Genomic DNA, 19,912 nt, shown 5'->3' on the forward strand with positions numbered 1-19,912 from the left:
TGTGTAGCTCTACATGACTAAAAGGTTCTTGATATTTTTTTGTTTTAATACAAATGAAAATTGTTGTAAAAGTGGTGTAAATAAAATAGTTTAAATTTCACCTTGAAAGTGCTGTGCCCATTTGCACGCAATTATTGTGAAACTGAGCACTGGGTGAGTGGTAAAGTGTGTGTGTGTCAATCAAAATGTGTGCTGCCTAGGTGCTTATTAAACAGTTTATATTGGTTATGAACTAATCAAATGTTTTTTTCCATCAGAATCGTAAAAAAAGAGCAGGTAATTTCAACTGTTTGTTTTTTGGTTTTTTAATACAAATTAAAGAAAGTCTTGTTGGTTGTAGAAATTAAATACTGAATATAAATTACTTTACATTATAAACCACTATTTTTGAGTTTTGTTGACAGTCAGAGCTGTGTGCAAAGAGAAAGGAATTAACAAAAGAAAAGCTGAGGAAAATGACACTGAAAAAGAAGCAAATTAGCAGACAAGAAAGAAGGTGGTGTGGAGGGGAAAGGGATACAGGATGATTTGAAGCTACATTTATTGACCAGTGATCTGCCATCATACATTCTGAGAGCACCTTACAGATCTCAGGGCTGAAATAATAGCTTAGAATACAAGCCATTAACCTCTCGCTTGCCAGACTAGACCTGGGGGGGTATAGAAAATCTACAGGGTTCATGCAGACGAATCCACTAGGAGTCAGTTCCATTCTCTTTTCCAGACTCTGTCCTGCCTCGTGCAAGTTCAGCAAAGGAAACAACTTTTTACAAAAATATGTATATATTTATATATATTTATAAAAATACAAAATAAAGGCAATTAAATAAAGTAGCAATATACATCCAGTGAGTCCAAAAAAGGTGTGTCCCTTCTTTTTGGGTCATTTTTAAGTCACTTAAATTTGCATAGGATTTGGCATCTAGTGGTTGTTGGCATTTTTTTGCAGCCATGTGCATTCATATTCTGTCTCCTCATTGCCTGAAGGGCACCTGGATGGAGCAACAAAGCGCATGAAGGCATTATTCTTGGTCAGTCCATCATAAAGCACCAGCTCCAGGATAGGTGTTTGAAGCAGACAGTCAGAAATGACGTTAGGATGACCCCATAGGGGCCAAATGTGTTTCATTTCCATTGGAGCCTGAAAGAAAGGCAAATAGAATACTGTTAATTAACTGAATATGTAAGAATTAGATGGTTAATAGTGTTTACATTCTCTCCCTAAAACCATGGACTCGTTGACAGGGTAATTCTCTGCAGCGTGAATTGTTAGAAACTCAAGGTAAATATCAACATATAGGCAAAAATGGCTGAATTGCAAAAACAAATTCAATTCACCTAATCAGCTATGTCTTCCATTCTGCTCTATTGACCTAAACCATGTAATTCCCTGATTTTGTTGACAATTCCCACATCGATGAATGCCCCTGTTGGGTTTAGACATACCCAGGGGCATCTGAATTTACTTAATTTATTTGTCTCTACCACACCCTCCAGAATAGCTTTTCAAATGTGTACTGCCCTTTAGGTAAAGACTGTAAGTGATTATCGATAGGCAAAGTAAGTCAGACAATCACTGTGGCTATATGTGATCCATACTAACTAAAATAAAACATTTACTGTGCATTTATTTAATGTGGTTTATGGGACCCTATGCAATGCTACATTTTCAATCTATCAATGCAAACCAAAATATACACTGTTATTAAATAAAATAAGTGTTGATTAAACAAGAGGAGCAGACATTTTAACATTAAAAATATATTTTGGTTGAGTTCCCATTTCTCACCTGTTGAACGATACAGATAAGAGCCATTACTATGTTTACTACGTAACCAATAGTTGCATTTGCTCTTTCTTGCTGGGCAGATGTTTGAACTTTCTATTTTTCCTCTTTGATGCTCGGAGTGGAGAGTCTTCTTTTCGAGAGACCGTAGCAGGACGCACAGTTGTTTGAGGTGTACCTGTAATGATAGATCATTAGAGACTAGGCAAACTAGCAAGGAGACGATAAGAATAATTTACAATGTTAATTAGGTGAGAGAGAAACTGATAAAAAAAAAAAAAAACAACGTCATAAGGACATTATTCAATTACCTGCTACCCCTTTAGCCTCCTGGTGGATGTGGTGGCTTCTTGGTGCAGCAGAATTAATAGGTCCTGGTTTACATTCCACATGGTCTTCTACAGAAATCACAACCAGTTCTACTTTATTCTTGGGACGACCCGGTGTAATTTTCATTATCTGAAATGAAGACATTTTTTATCAATAGTCCATATGTACAGTAATAAGAGAGCAGAAGATTAAAAAAATACAAATAAACCTGAACATCTGATGAGAAATTTGGTCAAGGACCCACTAAATGAGAATTTTTCCTATTACTGCTATAACCTTCTATCAAACAATCTAAAAGAGATTCTACTTTCAACTGCTCCATAATTCATATCTCAGATTGCTGATTATTTTATCAGAGCTGTATGGGATGTTCATATTTATAGGAGTGGTAGAAAGAATACTTTTGTTTGAAAGCATAATAATGCAAAGAACAAAGCAACGTTGCATTTGTCGTAATAAAACCAATATTAGTTATTTCCATTGTCCAATTTCCATAAGCAAAGATGTCAGCAAACAAATATCCAGCTATGAATTTTCCATAAAAAATATTAACTTTTCCAAAGCACACAAATTTCCTGCAAAGTACCCCCAATGGTGAATTGGCTTCTGTTCAGGGACAATTCTACCATAAAGTAAATGAAAGCAAACATTGTCTACTCAGATTGGAATAATTGCTTTGGAAATGCTTGGGAAAAAAAGTGGACACTCACTTTTTATAAATGGGCTTTATTAAAGGGACACTATAATCACCTGAACAACTACAGCTTAATTTAGTTGTTCTGGTGAGTATAGTCAACCCCTGCAGGCTTTTTGTGTAAACACTGCCTTTTCAGAAAAAAAGGCAGCATTTACATTGCTCCCCATTGGCAGCCACTCAGATAGCCACTAGAGGTGCTTCCTGGGTCAGTGCTGCAGAACGCTCTGCGTGGAGACACTAAACTTTCCCCATAGAGATACATTGGGTAAATGTGTCTTTATGAGGACATGTTGAGTGGCGCAGTGTGGCAATTTTCCTATGGGAAAGCATTAGATTGGCTGAGATAATCAATTCTGATGATTGGGGGTGGGGTATGGGGTGGCAGATCGGGCCAGGCAGGGCACGTTTTCTATCTACTTGAGGAGAGCAAGTGGGGGGGAGGGGGGCACCTAAATAGTGTTTTTAAAACTATAGGATCAGGAATATATGTTTGCATGTCTGACCCTATAATGTTCTTTTAATGAATGTGGCTCTCAGTAGGATAAGCCATCATTTCATTGTATGCGCATTATGGACAGTTCTTAAAAAGCTCAAGTTTCTTTGGTTTATAAAACATTTCTTAAAATATTATGACAAGCGGACTGATAACGCATAACGCATGTATGTCTGCAATTTATCATTCTGTCCTCTTGCGGCTGAAATTTCTTTGTGGGCAGTTTTTCTTCTTGTGCATTGCTATTTAAATAAAGAATTTCTTTTTTAAATGTAACTTCACAAGGAGACAGATGAACACTACCCTGCTTTTGTGAAGGGTATTACTATGTTAATGTCATTCATGTTTCATTTTAAAGAATTTTGAGTGAGTTCATTTGTTTCAAGCCAAATATGTGCACCTGATATCAAATATTTTGGCAGCAGCTCAAAACCAACATTGGAACAAGAGTATCAGAGTTCTAAAGGACAAAATGCATTCCAGGTGCAATGTTGGTAATTGTTTTTTCCTCCCACTGGTTGTTATCTGCATATCGTAAAACATATTTATATGTTGCAAAGGCATGGAAGTTAGCTGGAGTTCTCAGATGGATGGCATGCCTAGTCTTTCGTATGCTTAAAAAATAAGGCTGTTTCAAACTCCACAGAATTGGTTGCTATTTAGTGGAATTATTTTTTATCCTACCAATGACATGTATACACCGGCTTGATTTCTTAAAATTGCATGTCTCATCTGTTTTCTGTTCTGCTTCTGCCTGGTTCTCACACAATGGAGGATTACATTTCTCCACTGGATCTTTGGTCAGTCACTTGTTTCAAAAATAGGGGGACTGTAAATTAGGTCACCCTTTCCTTCCTCCAGTACTGTTCAGTAGAAGTAACAGCTCAGTCAAGTGCTGCTAAATAGGAGGATTGAAATAAACATATTTACAGTCCGCAATGTCATTTCCAATACTGATGCCAGGTTTTAAACATGGAACTGTATTGTGCCATCTAACAATCAGAAGGTTTGTATTGATGGCATTCTAGGAACCTGCATTCCCCAAAACTTGCCAGCATTTTCCTGACGAATACCCATTTGAAGGATATTTATCATTTTCGTTTTAAGAAAGAAAATATAATAAAAGTACAAATAGGTAAATCAAGAGTGAGCAATACCTGCACATTTCGGACGTGGACACGCACTGGAATACATTTATAATTAGATGACATGCAGCACCCAGAACACCTCTGAACCTCTATGCAGGAAGGATTTATTAGAAAATTTGCATTTGTTGGATCCACAAGTTGGCGGGAGATTTCGAACACTGCAGTCCTTGTTTTGCATTCTGCCATCTGGGCCATCTGAACATCTGCAATGTAAAATAAGGATACTGCTAAGATGCTAAATAAAGTGAGGTCTTATTATTATTTATATAGTGCCAACTTATTTTGCAGAGCTTTACAATGTTATGAAAGGGGACATTTAACCGTAAATGAGACAATTACAAAATGATACAGAAACAATAGGTTAATGAGGAACCTGCTCCAATGAGCTTACGATCTCCTCAAACTAGCAAGACACATTTATAGTTTGGCAAAAATCCACAAAATAGCATGGGCCTTGGAAAGAATCCTCTGGCAGGTAGTGTTTTTTATTTGCTTAATTTATATCCTTCCTTTAAATATTGTTTATACGTGTCTGATCCATCAATACAACATGTACTGTCTCCTATCACTGTGACTGTTATGAACAGTGTCAACAACACATATAAATCATTCTAAAATGAAAAGGCTGTACACCAATTTAAAACAAAAAACATTTTTGGGGGGGAAATTCTTTAAGAAACTGCTATAAATGCATTAACAAACTGCATAGTCAAGGCTCTGCAGCTCAAGAACAAAGTAATATAGAAAAAGCATTGTCAGGAAATTGTCAAGAAATTTCACGATGGGTTCCAGATGGTCAAATCAGGCCTGCTACCAAAAATATATGTAAAATTACGTGGATTTTTAAGAATGGTTCTTCTCAAAAACTGAAAAAATCTCAGAAGAGGGAATTCAAATTCTCACTAGTGATAACTTGATTATAATTAGTTTTATCTAGTCTATTAGTGGCTTTCTACTTCCATTCAAGAGTTTGCTATCTGAGCAACCTAGATCAAGATGAGGACCATTCTAAAGTCATAAGAAAAGCAGTGATGGCTAAAGTGAAGTTGCTGGATGACACAAAATGCTATCCCAAGAAGAATGTGGCTCCAAGTGATCGACCCCATTAGCAGTTCCCTCAGGACATCTCTTTGTTCCATTGTTCGGACAATACACGAACATTGCTGTGATGTTCATGTTTGGTTAAATGGATATCGGTTATTGGTCAGACACGTAACAAAACATGTATGATGTAATTTCTCAGTCATGCATAGTTGATGTCATTCAGGAGTGATTTAGTTTACAGATTTCTCTCTCTTACCTAAGCTGCGGATGACCCGGGAGTGGCTGGAATTAGCCCTAGGCAAACTTTGTGTTTCATTCCTAGAATTGTGGTTCATATCTTCCTCAACATCTGTCAGAGTGGATACATAAGAGATTTAGAGAGTGTAGGAAAGTGCAAAGGACCAAAAGAGTGAATTATAAAAGTACCTTAAAATGTACAGCATTACAAGAAAAATACCATTGGCAAATATAGTAACCTTTAAGCAGCTGCTCATTGCTATTACAATATATTTTCATAGCAAAATAACTCCTAAAATATAGGTGATTCTCCCTCTATTCAGTATTAGAACGTACAATTTTAATGAATGGAATTAATATCCATTCCAGTTTGCATTGGTAGGAATGCTAAGTAAATTTTAACTTTTAGGCCAAAAAAAGACAAAATGAAAATTTTTTACTTGGATACTTTTCCTACTTTGGCCATATTGTCTTAAAATTTGAATCCCAACAATTTGCATTTAAGAGAATAACCTTGTGAGTTTACCCTAATTACTATTTACAATGTAGCTACTCCCTCTGTCCAAGCCCAGCCATTTGTCTTTTGTTCTAAAATAGCATCTTGTTTTGACACTAATTAATTGTATGTTGTGTCTGCCCACTGTACGGCCTGGAAACATCTGTAAGTTTATTTTAAGTCATCCTGATTTCATGTTAAAGCAAATACAATTAAGAGCTAATCTCCAATTTTTAACTTACAAAAGAAGAACACAGTTCTTATACAGACGTCCCCAAAAACAACAACTTTACAATGTGAGTAACGGAGATTAATCCTAAAGACATAAAATGCACATTCTAGTTTTTATCCCTGCTGATACATGGGGACAGAGTCTTATTTGGGATTTTCCGCAGCTGGGAAAGGAACAAAGAATTACAATGGGTATTATTCAGATTTTAGGTAACACTGAAAAGCTAATGTTTCCAAAACAGCCATTCACCACACCCAGTCTGCATGAGAACACTCCAAGGACAAACATTGGGGTCTGGCTAGCCACGGGACTTTAGAAACTGTAGAAAAGACCTTCCAGCTGCTGTGAACTACATGATGCTGAGACAGCCAGTTTCGAACAACAGCTGGTGTGCTAAAGTATAACTGTCACTGGTGTAAACTGACCAAATCATTTTGAATCCCAGTTATTCTACTGTTAAGTCATAGTCTGTAGACTAGGGCTGCCCAAAAGGTAGATCCCCAGATAGTGCTTTGCATGCCTTTAGAATGCTTTAGAATGACAAAGCATCATGGAAGCTGTGGTTTTAAAACATCTTGGGATCTACCTTTTGGGTACCCCTGCTCTAGACTAACCAAGATGTTTCTAAAGGTGAATTCTGACATTGCTAATAAAAAAAAATAAAGGAACAAGCAAGAGTTAATGAGGATGTGTTCAACATAGTATTTCTTCTGTCTTTTACTGTAAGTGTAACATATACATATGGCACAAGATGTGACACATACTCAGACAATGATGTCTCAGCTAAGTTGAGATGGGGCTACTAATGTCACCATATAGGGCTTGGCGTTAGCCGTTATTTCTTGGCTAAATATGTAATATGTGTTAAAAGAAAATTGCTATAAAGCTACATTATGTTTTGCACATGGAAAATCTTAACCTAGATGATGCAGATAACAGCACACATGTTAAAACTGGTTGCTACATATCAGGTGAAAATGAGTCAGAATGCATGATGCACGCTTTGCATATGTTAATGTACTGAAGTTGTGCCCTTTTTTTGTTTTGCAAGGAATGTGCTAACGAATCGCAACTCCAAACAGCTGCAATCTGTGCCAAAATATCCTCATCCTATGGTGAATTTAGTATCGCTTTTTTAATGCCAGAAGTTTAAACGGTTATTCAAGTGATCATAACATGATTATTGTCATTATTGGGATTTACATAGCGACAACTTATTCGGCAGTGCTTTACAATATTATAAAAGGAAACATTTTTCAATACATGTTCCAAAAGATTTACAGGAACAATAGGTTGATGAGGACCCTGCTCAAACGAGCTTACTATCTATATCATTCCAGGAATATCCTGGCCTTGTTACCTGGTAATGGGGCAAAATGTTTTGTAATGGTCTGCCCCTTTACCTGGGTCCACTAGGCCCCTGATCCTTTTTGTAGGCGGATTACATCTGCAATCTGCAGAAGCTGGATGTTGATCCCGCCGCTCATTGATTGGCTGGGGGAGGTCAGCTGACACTTTCAGTTGACTGCTCTCAGCCAATCAATGAGCTTCTGTATATAAATATTTGCACAGAATTAAAACCCTGTGATGCAGAGATGTAGTTATACCTCTGGCGGCAGAGGGGCTAATCTCTGTGTTAATACTCCAAGCACCACGAACACTTCAAATTACTGAAGTGATCATGGTACTTGGAGTTACCCTTTAACAATTCATAACAGTACAGAGAAAGTGCATCTCTATAGGTACTCATAAATACAATACAAAACAATTCGGACAACTATTACACACAAATCCGTTCTTGGTTCTGCATTTCATCAAATATTTGTATTATATTTAACATACTACAGGTAACTAAATTAGTATTTTTTAAAATAGCAGTACTTTTTAAGTATATAACTATCTCTAATAGATCTTTTTTTCTTTTCTTAAAGTAAAATGTAAGCGTTAATTATGCCACACAATTTTTTTATTTCTCCTTGGCATCAAGTTGGCTGCCTTGTCGCAACCCCCCCCCCCCCCCCCCACCCACCCCAAAAAACAGCCCCTTAAATCCTCACATTTGAATAAAGAACATAGCACGTTAGCTGTGACTAAAATCTTGTTGCTAAGCTGGGAGTGTAAATGTTTTTGTTGACTTTTACAATGTATAAATTAAGACATTTTTAACTTTCCTTTTGCGTGGAAATTAAATGAGAATAGGAACACGTTATACTCAACATCTACAGAGAATGAAATATAATTTATCTAACAGCTATTACTTATTAATTCCAATATTTTTTATCTATGGAGTAAAACTAAGTTTATATTTCTAACACTTTAGTGTTCTTTTAAAGTGCACCTGTCTTGGTAGAAATGACTTGATGTCACCTTATAGGAAATACCATCTTTTAAGTAGTCGTGTTAACCAGACGTCTTGTGCAGGTATGGATTTAAACATACTGGTATATTTCTTTAAATGGCTATACTCCTTAACACTACATATATGATATCACTAGAAGTTTCATGAATGACCATTCCATAGAGGACCCAACACACAAAACAAAATATCAAACTTTAGGCCAAAATAGCAGCTTTAATCCCAGCTTTACAATTTACTATGCTATCTGTAAATTAATTTTTCAAATTCCTCACAATTCACCATTTATCATTTATTTATGGTATTTATAAAGTGCCAACAGATTTTCCGCAGTGCTGTACAATTAGTGGAGGACGTACAATATACACAGCCAAGTACAAGAGGTAGAGGGAGCCCTGTCTGTAAGATGATATCTAGCCATACAAAGCTTAGCTAGATAGCCCGTGAGCTTACAATCTAAAGGATAAAATGGAGATTTGAGAAAAGAGGTAACAAGGGAAACTTGGAGGTGATGGCTAAAAGAAGTTAACAGAGAGAAGCAGCTATTGGTAAAATATAAAGGGAATGGAGAGATAATTGAGTGAGAATCTCAAACAGCTGGAGGAGCATGCTCTTTATTTAGTAAATAATCGCCAATTGTATATGGCTATGTTGGTATTTTTAGAAGCCAGCCTTACTACTTTACTAGTCGATGACGGAGTGTAGAAACTTTTTATAAACTGTCTCAACAAAATGTAAAATTAGAAACAGAGCTATAAATGGGTTTGCCTGTAGTAGCCCAGCCTGATATGTGATACCGTGACATTAGTAAATATATATGACAGGTACTATAAGCTTTGTATATATTCCATCATGGTCCTACCATCTTCAGTGGTTGACCCCAGTTGTTCCCTCTGGTAGTGCCAGGTTTAATTTTGATGCATGTGCCCAGCTGGATATTAATAGCTCACACAGCTGCTGCAGCTGGACTAAGTCTAGAAGAGAGGGGGAGCAGGGGGGGGGGAACGCTAGGAATTCTCTTTATGCACAAGCCAGAACTAAGGACTGGTACTACAGACAAAGAGGGGAAGTTGTGTCCAGACACAGATAGCAGAGTTCAGGGGTCTGACGTGCGCAGGGAGACAATAGCAAAGAGGGAGGTTGCAGCAGAGCAAAGCGAGCCCTGACGTACTGCAAGTACTATGCTCCTGGCATGGATCCTGTAACACGTGGACTTTCTGTGTACAGCATTTATTAATACTTTAGAACTAGCGTGGTTGCAGAGAATAACTGAGTCTATCTACCTACCTAATGTATAGTCAATACATTGTCAAACACGGACCTGCACACCAGTCAAGCCATAAGTCTTATGGCTTGACTGGTGTGCAGATCTGTGTTTAACAATGTAGTGACTATTCACTGACAGCAGATGGAAGGGGTTTTCAATAACTATTTTTTTCCACCATAACTTTCTTGGTTTGTGCTCCATATTTAATGTATGTGATCCCTAATGAAGCAGAGAGGCAGATAGACAGGTGATACATAAATGAAAGACAGACAGACAGATAGAGACAAACAGATAGATGGATGCTCCATTGATGGAGAGACAGACGGAAAATGGATGAATAATAATGAAATATTTATATTTATTTTTGTGAAATAAATAGTACTTTGCAGCAAAAAGCTCGAAACTCTTTCCTGTTATTGCATCAACTCTTAGTAAAGGTTTTCGGAAAGCTTGTTCCCCTTAAAGGCTGAAAATACTTTAGTCCAGTAAATATATTAGTGAATATTGCAAAAGTCCCTTTCACATAGAAATACAAATTCATAAAAAAAAAAAAAAAAAAAAAAAAAACACAGGCAGCTATCCGTATCATGCTTGCATTCCTAAATATTTACTACCAGTTTTTGTGTATTTTGGAATGAGGATACAGTTGCCTCCAGCTGAGTAATATACAGGCTTGCATCAACATGCAAACAAATGCACTATTAATATATGTATGTACACACAGTTTTTTCCATATAAGTATTAAAGGTGCATTCTAACCGCAGTCTATTAAATATGAAGAAATACAAGCACTGACAGGACTTTTACCAATGCTCCTGTAATGTTTCTTTGTTTTGTTGTGGATTTTCCTTCCAATATTTCGTGTAGTTCACCTAGACAGCCATTAAAGGGGCCTGGTGCTGGCAGTCTTTTCCAGCCAGGTATGTTCACCCGTGTTAGTGAGCCATTGACTTAGGAGGGAACTTCTATTATTAATTGGCTTAGAATCAGCTTGTCTGTTGCCTAGCGGAAGATATCTGTATATCTTTCTTTCCTTATGGCTCAATTATTTGTTGTGTTTCTCTTGCTGATATTCATGCTGTGTGGTGTGGAGAGCCAGTCATTTGTTGGTTATCGTTCTTATTTTCTATATTTGTGCCCATCTTATAGTCTTACTACATGGTTATAGCCCTTGCATGAACAACACTACTGCTACTTCTGCGTCACACCCTCTTAACAACGGGCCCTAAGGAACCAGCAGGCGTGGTTGTTTGAACTCTATGACATAATGGTCCAAATGGATCTTGGCTAAACCAATGGACCCAAAATATCCTCATTGGAAAATAATTGAGAAATACCAAGGGCTATTGGTATGCAGTAAAGATGATGTCATAATGATGTAATGTATCAATAGCAAGTCACACTAACAAGTACCTTAAATAATTGATCATACCTTTTTTAAATCAACCTGAAATAACACACACACACACATTATATATATAAAACCAAATGTGCCTTGCACTCAGGCTTCAGTTATATGACCGGTTGCATCATATATATATATATATATATATATATATATATAAAACAAAATTGAAGAGATGAGAGCACTTTCAAAAAAAAATAATTCAATATAATTTGGCAAGTGATGGCAATCGACGTTTCGACCTGCAGGTCTTTATCAATATATACATACACATACATATTATTAATACTATTATTGTTATTATAATTAGATACCGGTATATGAAAATAGATAGATACATACACATGGATGCATTTAAACAGAATTTTAGACTGTAAAAACACCAGAATATGGTTCCCCTGTATTTGTATAAATAGCTAGGAATTTCCTATATCATTTAAGGGAACATACTTAAATAGATTTTCTAAATCTAGAAATATGTGTGTAGACATATGATTAGTCCCCTACTGCAGCCAGTGGGTCTGAGTCATTCTAATTTTTCCATAATCTTTTCTACAGTGTGGGCAAAATAAAAGTATGGAAATCCATTATATATGAGTGACAGGGGTTGCAGACACAAAACCTGCTATGGTTTAAAAAAAAACGTTTTAGTGAAATAATTCCATTAACGCAGGGGAATTCTGTGCTTATAAGCATATCAGAACTGTGTGTCATTACTGGCTTCTGAATGGAACTTGGCAAGAACCTGGTTACTCTGTAACTTAATATAAGCTGGATACAGTGAGAGAATGAGTGAAGGAGAGCATGTGAGCGGGACAGAATTTAAAAGGAACAGAATGAAGATCCAAGTTGAAGAGATTTACCTACGGAATCTATCTGCAGAAGCCGTTGTATATCCGATATAGACTTGACGGATGCCCTTGCAAACTTTTCATACATTTCCTCTGGAATGGGGTCCCCCTGCCAAAAAAGATATGCAAACCCAATTAAATGTCAGAGAAGCACATGTGTTAGCTAGGCGGTATTACAAAAGAATAATCATACAAGTTGCTGCATCTTCTGTAGGTATTGCAGTCCACCTGTGTGAGCCAGAACAGAATTTCGATGATTGATGGACAATTCTCAAGGATAGAGTGTCAGGGTATTGTCTATAGATATCACTGCATATTGAAAGCTATCTTACGTCATCACGTAGTTTGACATGGCAATGTTAGCTTCCTATTGATACCTTACAATTAAAACAGGTGGCCCTTGGGACTTGGACTGGTTTCAATCAAGTGAGTGGGTTTCAAAAAAAACAGAAAAAATAAAAATAAATAAATTTAAGACTGTTAATGTGATTTGCCGTAATTTATTTATTTTTTAAGTGATCATACTATGATTTTGATACCCTTAAAGTACTATCCATACAGAATGGGCATTTTACTCTAATATCGAATCAATGTGTGAAAAACAGGTAACATCCTTGGAATTTCTGCTGGCCGAGAGGTGACTTTTGCTCACTGTCTAGATCAGCGGGAGAAAACCTGTGGAAAACATCTCCAATAATGCTCTTACAGCCATAATGCTGGCAAAGAATCATGGGAGACATAGTCTATAACATCTGGAGTACCAAAGGTTGCTTACTGGTCTAGATGAAACCAAATAGGTTAGGAATTTTCCTGCATTCCAGCACTGGATGAGAATACCATAGGCTCCGGGGGGAACCGTGATAGGAAAATATTATTATTATTTGTATTTATAAAGCGCCAACATATTCTCTAGAACTTGTATGTAAGAACTTCTGATGAGATGACGTGATATTTTTTCAAACAGAAATGAAAACCCTTTATAATCTAAATATTTTTCACAAAGCTTTCTTTAGAATGCGTGGGATACACCCACTAGGTGATGAAAACATCTCATGATTCATGACAACGAGCTCTGTGACTTGTCATCCATTCCTCTACATCCGCCTACTGTCACATATAACGATCTCTTAAACCCAACAGCCCATATCAAGCAGATCTCCGGTGTTTAAAAGGATTACGATCCAACAGCACCCTAGACAGGTTACTTGTTTTGGGTCCTCCTTTTGTTCTTAAAATAGGGATAGTGAATGGTGCCAAACAAATGTATAGTTCCAGGCCCCTGTCTGAACCCTGGGCCGTAGTTGGCCGCCTAGGGTCACCTCATTGTTAATCCTGGTCTGCTTCATGGCAACATTGTTTAGTGACTAAATATATAAAGTACCATCAGATGATTAATTGACTATTAATTTTAAAAAATCCAAGGATCTTGGCCAATGTTTGTGCATGCAGCTTATTTCCTAATCTGTTGTTGCACAGCTGGCAGCTCAGGGGTGTAAGCGGTTTAGATGTTGTTGTACGTCACCCCTTCCTGCCTGAAAAACCCTACAGGTTCCATTGTATAAAATCATTTATTTAATACTGTCTATCTAGCCCTCCACCCAATGCTTCTGAACACTGGGAAGTCCTCCGTAACAATGCGGTGGAGAACACTATACAAAAGCAAAACTGCTATTGAGATTTAAATGTTATGAATGTTTTATAAAGCCAGTGACCTTCTTGAAATAAAGGGTTTAAGAAACTGTTCTTAAAACAAAAACAAAAAACCAGAGTCTTATCTTCATGTAAATAAAACCCCAGAGCATGCATTAACTAGAAAACAGACCATTGTACCATGAAGTGCCAGGCTGCACAACTATGGACCTCCAGATGTTCTTCCAGTTACAACCCACATAGTACTCCGTCAGCTTCAAAAGATATTGTGTAATGTATTAGATGATGGTACTTGCAATGAAACCGGAGGGCCACGGTTGGATAGCACTGGCTCAAGTGTCTCTACAGGGAATTATATACTGTATTCATGTACAGCTACTCTACAAATTTCAATGCACAGAAAAAGTACCCTTGAATGTCTCATGCAAAAAAAAAACCCAAGCATCTGGTCTGGGAATAGACTCACAAAGACAAGAAAACACAGTTAGCTATAGTTCCACCATTGGACATGTAAGGTTATAGTACCATTTAATGATTTCCAGACTAGTCGTGGGAGATTTTGAGTCATTCCCATTAAACATTTGAGTAAAAAAAAATATCTGTTGGTTAACCCTTTCAAGATAAAAAGCCATAGGTTAACAAATCTCCTGAACTTTCCTATACGCACCCTCCCACCCTTTCTAAAGGTGTTCAAATGTAGACAGTTTTGTCTCCCACAGAAATTCTTGGCCAACGCAGCATGGAACAAATCAGAACAATAAGAAAATCATTTGGCAGCTGGCCTTTCTAGGAAAGAAATACTAGGACCACAATGTGTGGTGCCAACTATTGTTCTTCAAAAGAGCTAAGTGCCCCAGTGCAGTGGTCATGGGACGGATCAGAGAAAGTGAGAATGTCTGCAACAGATGAACAAATTAACTGATCAACAAAACGGATAAAGGAAGAAAGTAAAAAAAAAAAAAAAAAAACTATTGTTTCGCTACCTGAACACTTTGAAAGAGCCACAAAACCTTTTTTCTTTAGCTTTTTGCTTCTTTAATGGATGAAAAGGTTTTTTTTAACAAAAAAACCAATAGCTTTAGGCTTCAGATAAGAAATGGCATCTATTTTACTTTCTAACATACTATTTTATTCCCTGCCGGGAGACACTATTCTTGCACATTATACACAGATGGGAATCCGGTCACGGAAGGTCATCCAGTATTTACTGCAGTGGAAGACCCTTAATAAGCCTTTAATTCTGCAAGGAAAACCCTCAACAAAACGTTCATGAAATCGCCAAGAAAAATTGTTAAATCAGGGGAAATGGGATCACAATCAAATCTAAAATATTACAGCTATCCCGGCACACCGCCAGCTATATATATCTCAGCCACATGACAGTGGATTATTTGCTATAAACAATTCCTGGTCAAAAACAAATGCAAAGTCTATGTAAACAGTTTGGTGTTTATGATAAATTTTGAAATCCACAGAACCAAAATTTCACCCACAAAACAGGCGAAGCAACGTGTAATTGTATTGCTAACTTCAAAACCACCTTCTGCTGTCTATTGCACTATTCTGTGACAGATTAGATGTCAAAGGCAAAAAATTCTTGGACAGAACTCTATAATTATCAATACACATTTCTCCGTTCTGACTGCCTAATCCTGGAATGTCAAAGCATTTTAGTTGAAAGTAAAGTTAATGAACGATATTATTAATTAGCAAGATTCCCACACTACAAAGGCTGAAAACAGTCTCGTGTCAAAGGTTACTTTGCAGTCCATTATATACTAGGTACAATATGACTTCGAGATTAGTTTGGGGGCATACAGTTTACAGTTAAAATACCCAGTAAGATTATGTAGTAAATTAGCAATATTTATCAATGCTGCCAGTCTGCCAAGGTGCCAGGTAGGCCCGAAGCAACAATCTACATGAGATTTGTAAGAAGAATTCAGCAAGGTCCTGGAGGAATATGGGGTTGGAAATCAATTTGGTTTTGTGGGCGGCCCCGCAGACCATAGGTTGTTGCTTGCCAGTAATGGCTAAATACAGGTGTGTGCAGGTGTGTAGCTGGTGGTTAGCATATGAAACATAGTTCTCAAACTCTTGCAATGCCAAATGTAGACATCCCGGGCAATCCCAACATTCTATATTGTCACACCATTCATTTAATCATTATTTTATTCTTATATCTACTTTTTTTATCACGCATTTTACTCCCATCCCCAGTCGCCCTGTTTCTAGTCCTGTTTTACACTATCCCTGCCTCGGAGGCGTGTGTGCGTGCTGTAATGTAACCTGTCTTCCAAATGCATTCTCAGAACACGCTCCCTCAGGCTGCACATTTCAGTGTGTCCTAGGCAGCTGGCAAGACAAACACTACAGTGTACACACACACTGCTGGTACGTGGACAGGTTTGCCTAGGTCACCTCTACTACCAATCGTCACTTTTTCACCACCAACCTCCCAAGCTGACTGTAACCTGACAGAATAGTGTTCAGAATTCCAAATGGCAAAACTGAGGTTAAAATAGTCAAACTGTGACTAGAATTAAATGGGAGCGAATGTTTCCAGATCAGCAATTTCAGTGTGAATTTTGTCATTAATATTTCAATTCGCTACGTTTTGGAGATTTGCGAATAAATCCTTGAAGTGTGATTTATTTTAGGAATTCAGTTAATTTGGCTTTTAGGACAAAGTAACAGAACTGGGGGGAAAAATTACTCCAAAGTCAGATAGGCTTTCAGTATACCTTGGTCTAAAATTTGAAACGCTTTCACAACAATTCACACATTAGTAAATAAGTCTGCACTACAGAATATGGTGGTGCTTCATAAACAAAAACACAACCTATTACAGTATTTCCCATAAAAATGCGTCAGAAGGCTGACACAAAAAGAGCAAAAACAGCATACCACATTTTCTGTATAATTTTCACCTATGTGCTGCCTAGAATTGGCAAATTACAGATTAATGTACACTACAAGGAAAGCAACCTGCTAGCAGTGTTCATTATACCCCCACCTTTCCACCAAAACTCATTAACCCCATCAAGAAATGACAGGGCTTGTCACAATAACAAGGGATTTGCCTAACCCCGACCCTGACGAGGTTAAACAAATTGAACAGGTAAGTCACAATTTGCCATTAATCGATAGGGGGTGATGATTCTGGGATGCTATATTTCTGCCACTGAAAAATAGATGCAGAAACCACTATAAAAAGGTATTGCATGCATTGATAGTTATATAATGAATTCAAAAGGATGCCAACATTTCGTCAAAGATTGCAAGCTCTTGGGGTAAACAGAAATGTATTCTCCCTTAGTTAATGAGACCTAAGCCAGGCACAGTCCTAATCAGTACAGCTGACAGGGTACATGCATCATTCCATTTTAGCTCACAGCAACCTGTACAGTTTTTTTTTTGTTCTTCTAACAGCGCGACGGACTATGCAGGCGCTATGCGTGTGGTCATTTAAATGGAATCCTCACCTCAGCACAGACTACGTGAAGGAACCACAGAAACACCAGCAGCAGACCCTCGAAATTCATCCTGTAGAGCTCCCAATAGTTTGTAGAACATAGAGTGGCTGTCAGGTCTGCAGTGTATGGGAATACGGGGGGCAGACAGACACCCCTCCAGTTAAGGGGTTCTCCTCCCCCCCAACAAAAAATAAACCCCGCAGTGCTCCTTATTCCAGAGTCTAAAGTGGATGCAGAGTTGATATAAAACAATATCAAGTGCCAGATGTTTTATTCAATAAAAAGGATTAGAATTGTATCCTTCAGCATTAATAGTGATATTCCAATGGTTCAAATAAAATGTCAACAGGATTCTTCACCGAACGTTCTGGATTCCCTGCAGAACTGATGCTGATAGCTGACCCAGAGTCAATGGCTCAAGTTAAACGTGTGCTGGGGGTTTTCTTCGGCCAGGCAAGCAGGGGGCGTGGGGGAGGATCTAGGAGGGCAGAGGGGGTGGTTGCCAGCAGCTATAGGATTGTATACATAGGTGTGTGAGCAGGGCTGTGGGCGTATTGCACAGACACACAGGAGGGAGGGCACAGCTTGTTTCTTTAGGAGGTGGGAAGCACAGTAACTCATTAACAGTGCAGACACAACAACATGCAGGGAAATGGCAATCAGACTGGGCTGTTAAGAGACCTGGCTTGTGTTAGACACAGTCTTGGCATTTTATGACTTCTTACCTGGGAGACAGACAAAGTCAGGTTAAAAGGTGACTCCACTGAAAGTTTGGATTGAGAAACAGGACAAAGAGAATATGTGTGTGCTAAGAAATTTAAATCACTGTAATTCATTAACATTCCAATTAATGGGTTTGAGTATGTTACAAATATATAGCTGTATAACACATACATATGTTATTTGTGTATGTTGAAAAATATAAAGTACTAACACAACAAACCGAACATTTTCAGGGTTCTTCACTAAAGTGAGTTTCTTGGGAATTCAAAGTGAATTTCTAATTTAATGGGCACGCCAGTGCCCAAATAAAATAAAGGAAATTGTGTTTAGTAGACACGCCCCAAATAAAAACACCCATGGCTCAGGGAGGTGGAATAAGGTGAATTCATAAAGGTGACAATTTCTATTGAAAAATGCAATTTTGTAACAAAAAATGAGGACATGGTCTTTACAAATAAAGCTGAAGTACTTTAGGGGTCTGGAGTGTCCCTTTAAAATCAAAATACCAAATTGGAATCAAAGCTGATTTGGAGAATTGTTCTAGTTCAGCTAATTGGCACTAAATTAGAAATTCACTATTAATTCCCAACAATTTCACTTTTGTGTATAATGCCGACACTGCTCACATTAAAAAAGAGAATATTACACAGACCTACCAATAACTATTTTTATATCTTATAATGTAATTTGTTTATAATATGCACACGAATGTAGCATTAATTCTAGATTTGTGTTAGATACAAAATATAAATCACTACAAAAGAAACACATAAAGCAGTATACACTGATCAGCCACAACATTAACCCCTTAAAGGGAATCTCCAGTGCCAGGAAAACTATCCGTTTTCCTGGCACTGGAGGGTCCCTCTCCCTCCCACCCCCCAATCCCTGGTTACTGAAGGGGTGAAAACCCCTTCAGTCACTTACCTGAGGCAGCGGCGAGGGACGTCTCCTCCTCCTCGCCGCTCCTCCTCTTCATTGCGTCGGCCGGTGGGTGAGACTGATCCCGCCCACTGGCCGAGGAGACCTAATGCGTATGCGCGGAAATGCCGCGCTTGTGCATTATGTCCCCCCATAGGAAAGCGTTGAAAAATAATTTCAATGCTTTCCTATGGGGAAATGAGCGACGCTGGAGGTCCTCACACAGCGTGAGGATGTCCAGCGACGCTCTAGCACAGAAAACCTGTGCTATGAAGGAGGAAGTGACCTCTAGTGGCTGTCTAGTAGACTTTTGAAAACACCATAAAACCTGCACATGAGGGGTACTGTTGTACTCGGGAGACTTCGTTGAACACAAATATTTGTGTTTCAAAACAGTAAAAGGTATCACAGCAATAATATCGTCCGGGTAAGTGCTGTTTCACTGTGCGTGAAAAATGCAAAAAAACGTCACTTTTACTGGCGATATCATCGTTGTAATACATTTTACTGTTTTGAAACACTAATATTTGTGTTCAGCGAAGTCTCCCGAGTAAAACAGTAACCCCACAGGTTTTATGGTGTCTTGGAAAGTTATAGGGTTAAATAGTGCTAGCAAATTAAATTCCCTATACTTTCGGCATGGGTTGTCAGGCAGGTCCCGCTAATTGTAATTAATTAGGATACCTAATTATGTAAAATTATTACATAAATATATGTGTAGAATTAATATATGTATATATATACATATGTGTATATATATATATATATATATATATATATATATAATTTTTTTAAATATT

At 37.7% G+C, this 19,912-nt stretch overlaps 1 protein-coding gene across 1 annotated transcript; it reads right to left on the reverse strand.

The window, feature by feature from the left end:
* Positions 1-307: 307 nt before the first annotated feature.
* PDGFB (platelet derived growth factor subunit B) lies at positions 308-17,870 on the reverse strand. Its single transcript, XM_063427425.1, has 7 exons — positions 17,478-17,870; positions 12,355-12,451; positions 5,755-5,847; positions 4,464-4,657; positions 2,098-2,245; positions 1,790-1,964; positions 308-1,141 (listed from the first exon to the last, which is right to left on the reverse strand). The coding sequence occupies exons 1-6, from the start codon at positions 17,535-17,537 to the stop codon at positions 1,828-1,830; spliced, it is 729 nt and encodes a 242-aa protein (XP_063283495.1). The 5' UTR covers positions 17,538-17,870; the 3' UTR covers positions 308-1,141; positions 1,790-1,827.
* Between the last annotated feature and the right edge of the window lie 2,042 nt (positions 17,871-19,912).

Source organism: Pelobates fuscus, chromosome 7 (assembly GCF_036172605.1).
Source record: "Pelobates fuscus isolate aPelFus1 chromosome 7, aPelFus1.pri, whole genome shotgun sequence".
Lineage (NCBI taxonomy): Eukaryota > Metazoa > Chordata > Amphibia > Anura > Pelobatidae > Pelobates > Pelobates fuscus.